Source organism: Rhinolophus sinicus, chromosome 12 (assembly GCF_057876585.1).
Source record: "Rhinolophus sinicus isolate RSI-liver-muscle chromosome 12, RSI-T2T, whole genome shotgun sequence".
NCBI lineage: Eukaryota > Metazoa > Chordata > Mammalia > Chiroptera > Rhinolophidae > Rhinolophus > Rhinolophus sinicus.
Window position 1 is genome coordinate 39,247,966 of NC_142512.1, and position 7,016 is coordinate 39,254,981.

General features: G+C 55.7%; 1 protein-coding gene and 1 long non-coding RNA gene across 2 annotated transcripts; one reads left to right on the forward strand and one right to left on the reverse strand.

Moving 5' to 3' along the window:
• Nucleotides 1–268: 268 nt before the first annotated feature.
• On the reverse strand, nucleotides 269–4,492 carry GJD3 (gap junction protein delta 3). The gene is made up of 2 exons (XM_019747526.3): nucleotides 3,833–4,492; nucleotides 269–3,082 (listed from the first exon to the last, which is right to left on the reverse strand). Exon 2 carries the CDS (start codon nucleotides 3,076–3,078, stop codon nucleotides 2,221–2,223), a length of 858 nt encoding a protein of 285 aa, XP_019603085.2. The 5' UTR covers nucleotides 3,079–3,082; nucleotides 3,833–4,492; the 3' UTR covers nucleotides 269–2,220.
• On the forward strand, nucleotides 2,001–5,018 carry LOC141568874 (uncharacterized). Its single transcript, XR_012492118.2, has 2 exons — nucleotides 2,001–2,133; nucleotides 4,835–5,018. It is a non-coding gene; the product is annotated as an uncharacterized LOC141568874 (long non-coding RNA).
• Nucleotides 5,019–7,016: the final 1,998 nt, after the last annotated feature.

Here is a 7,016-nt window from a genome sequence, read left to right on the forward strand (position 1 = left end):
CTCTGTGAGGCCAGGTTTTACTCATGACTGTAGCCCAACTCTGGAGCTGCTCTATTCAACACAGCAGCCACCAGCCACACGTGACAACTGATTCTTGACATGTGACTGGTCCAAACTGAGATATGCTCCAAGTGCACAATACATACCAGATTTCAAAGACTTAGTAGAAAAAAATATATAAAATATCTCCTTAATACTTTTTTATATTGATGATGTGCTGAAATAATATTTTCGATATATTGGGTTAAAGAAAACTATATTACTAAAATTAATTTCACCTGTTTCCTTTTCCTTTTTAATGTGGCTAATGGAAAACTTGAAATTACACGTGTGGCTCACATCCCATTTCTATGGAACAGTGCTAATCTCGAAAATGGCCTGGCATACAGTAAGTGCTCAACAAATATTCGTTGAATGAGTACATCTGGAAAACAGCTGGACATCCAGCTCTGAGTTTGTGTGGAGGGGTCCAGGCTGCGGACGCAGAACTGTCATCAGAGAGATAGTGGCATACGCGGTGAGCGTGGATAAGCGCTCGGGTCCCAGGAACACCTTCCGTTCTTCATCCAACACAAACTTACTAAGCACCTCCCACGGGCTAGCGAGGAGAGCGATGCCATCCCGCAGACGTGCTCTGCCTGGGGAAGCCTGGGTGCCACTGGGCATCTGGCTCTAACTGGAGGGTGAGGGCTGTCAGGGAAGGCACCTGTTTTCTTTCCACGTGAGATCAAAAGACAGGTAGGTGTTAGCCAGGGTGGGGGGGAAGGTGGCTGCAGAGACAGCATGTTCAAGCACTTGGAAGCAAAATGGGTCACTTGCTTAGTAGGAAGAGAAACTTCAGTGTGGATTGGAGCACAAACACTGTGGGAAGCCAGAGCAATGGCGCTGGAGGCCGGAGAAGCAGAGCCTGGGGGGTGGTAGGCCAGGGCTTCAGAAGACTCATTCAGGTGCTGGACTTACTCTGAGGACAGGGAGGCCCCACGGGCATAAGTAGGGGGCTATTTAGAAAGCCCCCACAGGCTGCTGTGTGGAGTCCAGGCAGGGGCGCTGAGGAAGAGACGGAAAGGAGGACAGAGAGGAGAGGGCCAAGGACATAGGAGAAAATCAGGCAGCCTGCTCTGCAGGGTCTGACGAAGTCCCGGGTGCAGTCAAATGGTGGCCCCTGGTTGTCACTTAGGTCCTGGGTGATCTTACAGAGAGTAGCCCTACTGGGGCGGTAAAGGAGGAAGACAGATGGGGGCAGAGGAGAGATAGGAGGGGGACAGGAGGGTGGTGGCTGCAGGGAAATGCAGGGCCAGGAGCATTTATGGAGAGGTTTTTCTGCATATGGAAGGGACTTCATCATGTTTATGGATCCAGGGGAAAAGCAGCAGGAGGAGGAGGGTGAAGTTAGAAGAGAAAAGCATCCTGCCCTTTGATCCCACTGGCTGCCCCCACTCTACCTCCAAGAGAGGGAGGGCCTGGCCATGCAGCCCAGACCACCAGGTGGTAAGTGTGGATGGGTCCCACAAGCCTTACCAGGCTGAGGCCTGCCCTGGGGGGTGAAGGACACCTCTCCTCCCGTCCCTTCCTGTGTGGACTCCATCAGGAGGGGAGACGTTCCAGTGATGCCCTTGCTGGTAGGGAGGGGACATTGTGGCTGTTGCCAGCACTGGATCCTGGCTACCCACACTGCGCATATCAGAAAGGCCACACACAGAGAGCTCACACAGGGCATACACATGCCCACAAGACAGCCTACACAGGATGTGCATGCGTGTACACGCGTGCACACAGACCTCACACAGGATATACAAATGCATGCACACACACCAAGGGCTCGCAAAGGCTCTACATGTGCGCACGCCCTTACCTCCCACTCTGTATATGTGCACATGTGGGAGGTCCTCGGGATGCTGCTGTCACAGTTGGTTTTTCCCCAGTAAAAGAACCAGGTTACCACCTGAACCTCCACTTTCTACTCTGCTCTGCTGTCTGCTTGCCCCCTTTCTCTCAACACCCCCCCTCCTCGCCCCGGCCTCCGTTCCACCTGGATCATGGCATCTAGGACCTGCTACCCCGCTCTGCTGGGAGTGCCAAGGAAGAGCGGAGGCTGCCCTGCGGGCCACCCTCACTGCGTGGTCGGGAGAACAGGTCTGGCACAAGCCATTTCTTGCTTCTGCGGCGAAGGTCCGGGTGGTTGGGTAGGGCCTCTGACCTCACCCTCCGCCCGAGGCAATTCTAGATGGCCAGGTCCTGGCGGACGGTGGCCAGTGACGCCTTGCTGCGGCCGCTGCCGCCCTCGCTGTCGCCGGCCGGCGCCCGGTGCGCATAGGCGGGTGGGGCGTAGGAGTCGGGCTCGGGGCGCCGAGAGGGCAGGGCTGGCGGCGGCGGCGGCGGCGGGAGCAGCTTCTGCGCCTCCTCTTGCGCTGTGTTGCAGCGGTTGTCGCGCTCGGCCGCTTGGCGCAGGCGGCCCTTCCAGAGCAGGTGGCCCAGCTCGGCCACGCTGAGCAGCGCCGAGAGCAGCCCCACGGCGAAGTAGAAGATCACGAAGATGGTCTTCTCCGTGGGCCGGCTTACGAAGCAGTCCACCGTGTGCGGGCACGGCGGGCCGGCGCACGCGAAGTGCGGGGCCACGCGGAAGCCATAGAGCAGCGTCTGGCCCACCAGGAAGGCCAGCTCGGCCAGCAGGCGCATCGCCACGCTGAACAGGTAGCAGCGGCGCGCGCGGCGGGCGCGCAGGGCGCAGGGCGCGCACGGCGTCCCGGCCTCCGCGGCCGCGCCGCCCGGCTCCTTGCTGGCCTGGTGCATGGAGTAGATGACGAACAGCACCGGCGGCGCCGAGAGCAGCAGGATGTGGAAGAGCCAGAAGCGGTAATGGGAGACCGGGAAGGCGCGGTCGTAGCAGATCTGGCGACAGCCCGGCTGCAACGTATTGCACACGAATTCTTCCTGCTCATCCTCGAACACGGCGCCTCCCACCGTGGCCAGCACCAGGATGCGGAAGATCAGCATGACCACCAGCCACAGGCGTCCCACGAGCGGCGACTGCAGCTGCACGGCGTCCAGCAGCGAGCCTAGGAACGCCCACTCCCCCATGGCGCTGGGGGTGCAGAGCAGGGGGTCAGAGGCCTGCGCCCCGCGCCCCCCACCCCTCCATGCCCATGGGGGTGAGGTCAGTTAGACCTCCTTTGACTTTGGGGTGAGTTGGGGGTCAGCTAGGTCTGGGTTATTTAGCAGGGATTTTGTGGGAACAAAGGAGTTAGCAAGGGGGGCAGGAGGGGTTAGGTAATTCTCAACTATGGGTGTCCGTCACCCTGGGGTCAGTGGGTGCTTGGGAGGAGCCGCGATCTGGTGCTTTAGCCAGATATCCATGGGCCTGCTTCTCCAGAGTCCCAATTTGTAGGAAGGGAACTTGGAGATCAGCAGGGCTGTCCCTCGCTGCATTTGTAGAAGCAGAAACCAGCTGGGCCCTATGTACTCAAGTCTCCTTTCCATGGGCAAGAGTGGTGCCTGGAACCCAGGACTCCGGGCCCAACTTGGTACCCCTGGGAGATGTGGGAGTCAGCAGACCCAGAGGGACCCCACCTCCTTCTTTCTCTGTCCTTTTTACTGTAGTGAATTCCTCTCAGAGTTGTAGGGTGACACAAAAGTAGTCCCCACTTTTATAACTCTGTCAAGATCCTCTGTCCTAGGTGTCCCCTGCCGCTGGACCCCAATGAGGGGTAATGCGGACCCTTGACACCCCTGGGCTTCCAGTCTCCCCCATCTCCTGAAATCCGCCCCAACACACACACACACAGAGGCCCCACAGGCCCCTGACACCCCCAGACCCTCAGCCGGCCCCACTCACCCTGTGGCTGGAGCTGAGGTGTTAGAGCTGAGCGAGGAATCTTGGGAGATGGCTGGGACCTGTTCCTCCTGGTCCTTTCATTTTCCCTTTCGGACTTGGCCAGGATGGGTGATAGGACAGGATGGCCGAGAGGGGCTAGCTCTCCCCCCTCTCTTAAAGGGACAGGGTGACCCTGTTGTCTGAGTCCACCCTTGGGAACAGATACAGGGCCACGCCCCTTGCTGGGCTCTGCCAGCTCTCCCTTTCCTTCCCTCACTCACCTCCACCCCATCCCATCCCACAGCTGTGCTGCCGTCCGGAAGTGGGGGAGGGGGTTAACCAGAGCTGCACCCCTTATTGAGGGAACCTCAGGGAAGCCAGTCCCGGACATACTCCCTCAAACTGGACGGTTTAGATCAGCTATCAGCTATCTTCTCTGAAGGCGGTCTTCACTACTGGAGGGAGGGTTGGTACTGATGTTGGGAGTACTGGTATTTTAAGAGGCAGCAAACACCTAATAGCTCTGGTTCCAGCTTTGCTATTGACCTTGGACAAGTCACTGAGCTCTTCTGGACCAGTTTCCTGGCTTGTTAACTGAGGAGGCTGGGCCAGCTGACCCCCCAAGTTTCCTTCCAGCTCCGGCTCTACATCTTAATGCTAAGGTCCCAACCATGTTACAGAGAACAGAAGAAAACATGCCCAGAAAATCTCCCACATGGAAAAACATTAAGGTATCAAGAGTGGCTAGTAGCTTTGGTAGTTACATAAAAGCTTTTTCTTTCTTCCTATTTTTCTGTAATTTCCAGACTTACCATAATGAGCATGTTCTTTTATAATGTGAAAAATAAATAGAAAGGCTTCTCTTCCCCCGTAAGACTCTGAATTGAATCACCTGCTATGGCTCTAGGTGGCAGGAAAGCTATCCCATAGGGCAGGAGAGTTGGGATGACCCATGGGGACCCGAGCAGCTAGGGAGGGGATGCTCTCAGGCTGAGATGTTTTTTGTCCCCTCTGTCTTTCTAGGTGTCTGCCCAGCCTGCACACCATTGCCCTCCCTCACGGTGCACCTGCTATGGGCCAGGTACTCTGCAGAGCCCATCACACGATTCAGAGGATTTGATGACCCAGCAGGAGGGAAGCTGAGACTCACAGGGTCTAAATCACTTGCTCACAGTCACACGGCAAGTAAATAGCATGTCTGTCCTCATGCCTGGCCCGACTGGTTCTAAGTTCATACTTTTAAGCCTGTCATGGAACTGTCCTTCCTCTAGCCTGGCGGGCCTTCCCTGGTAGTGTCCCAGAGCCTCACAATCCCCAGGGCTTTGGCTGGGCTAGTGGGCACAGACACTGGAGGTGGGCCGTGCCTGCCCCTCCCCGAGGGGGTAGGATGTCAGGACTCGCCTGCTCTGTGACATTTCTTCTCCCCTTCAGCCTTGGAGGCCTGTATGATTTTCCATGCTGACAGGGACCCCCTGACCTGATTTCAGGAAAGGGTGGGAGATGTGCCCTTCACCCACACTGGTACAGGGGCCCAGCCTGGAAAAACCCTAGGTCAACCCCCTCCACCTTTGTGCAGGGTTCCCTTGGGAGTGGGACTGGGTGGGGAGACACTATCCTGGATGAGGTCCAAAGGGAAGCACATGCTGGGGCCCCACATTCCAAAAACAGGAAGTGGGGTGGGGCCACTGCTGACCTCCCCATCACAACCTCCTCTTGCTCCTGGCAAAGCTGCTCCCTGACCGCCAGCCCATGCCCCCAGCCATGGGGGCTCGGGGACACACCTCATCTCCCCTGACTCCAGGAATGATCCCTGTCCTGTCCCCATGGCCCCTGCTGGGTCAGGTCACTGGCCCAGCCTGGAAAAACCCCATCAGACCCATCTGCCTGTGGGGAGTGGAAAGTGGCGGCGGTGGTGGGATAGGGTGGGGTGGGAGGTGAAGAGCCCATGGTCACCCTGTGCTGTACCCCGGGCCAGACACAGGAGACTCTATAATCTCAGGGGCCCATCCTCCTTCCCAGATAATGCTGTCCAGCCTGGGAGGAGGTGTCACTGATGCTAACCAGGGCTGGCGGCACGTGGCCCCATTCTTGGCTGTACTTGAGGTCTGGGGCTGGACTGAGAGGCCCATGCTGCCCTAGTCCACATTCAGTCTCTGTCCCAGATACTTCATCCTACCCTGTCTGGAGCCACTTCCCATGTCTGTTGCACGCAAATCCACATATGCAGTCACATACATGTTTATACTCAGTAAGTGACATCATTAGGACACAACTGTATTTTTCTCTCCCCTGTGCCACTCTTAACATTTTAAAAAGTCTCTACAGGAATGTTGCCTTTTAGTGAGGCCTTCCCTAGCTACCCTAACTGGAATTTAAACCCCTATTTCCTAGCCCCTTTCTCAGCTTTATTTCCTTTGCACTGATCACTACATAACATACTTTATAATTTTTCTTATTTATCCCGTGTAGCATCCATCTCTTCCATTAGCGTGTAACTCCATGAGGGAAGGGATTTTTGGTGCTTTATTCACTGTTGTGTTTCCAGCACCTAGGACAGTTCCTGGCACATAGTAGATGCTCAATAAATATGTGCGTGTGTGTGTGTGTGTGTTTGTGTGTGTGTGTGATGAATGAATGAAGTGGGGTAGGAGGTTGAGGAGGATGCAGATCTTCTCTGCCCCAAGGTGATGACAACTCTGGTGGGTCCCATGTCTCAGTTGCTTCTTCTGGTGTCCTGTAGAGCTTGTGATCACTAAAGTGGCCAATTTAGTCTGAGATTGGTAATCAGAATGTCCAGTCCTGGGTAGAAATGAAAACTCCAAAATGTATTAATGGTAAAATTCTCCTGTCCGCAGCTCAGCCTGAGTGGGAAAGGAGAGGTTGGGGTGGGAGGCAGTGGGCATGGTTGGTTCTTCTTGGTTACTTCTCCTAGTCCTCTGCAGCCCCTTCCCCACCTGGCTGCACAGTTTCTGACTCTTCAAACTCTTCCAGGCCTGAAAATCAGATAGGACCGCCACCTTCTGTTCACTGGTCACCCCTGCCCCTCTCTCGTCTTCCCTGGCCCTCAGCCTTAACTGGGACAGGTTTGGCTCTATAATTATTTAAGACTAGGTTTGGCTGTAACAGCAAACATACTAAACAGTGGCGTAAACAAGACAGAAGCTTGTTTCTCTTTCACATCAAAGGAGGAATGCGGTGGTCTATT

Excerpts from the sequence above, each read along its gene's own strand:
- GJD3 (XM_019747526.3), bottom strand. The coding sequence starts at position 3,078 with ATGGGGGAGTGGGCGTTCCTAGGCTCGCTGCTGGACGCCGTGCAGCTG.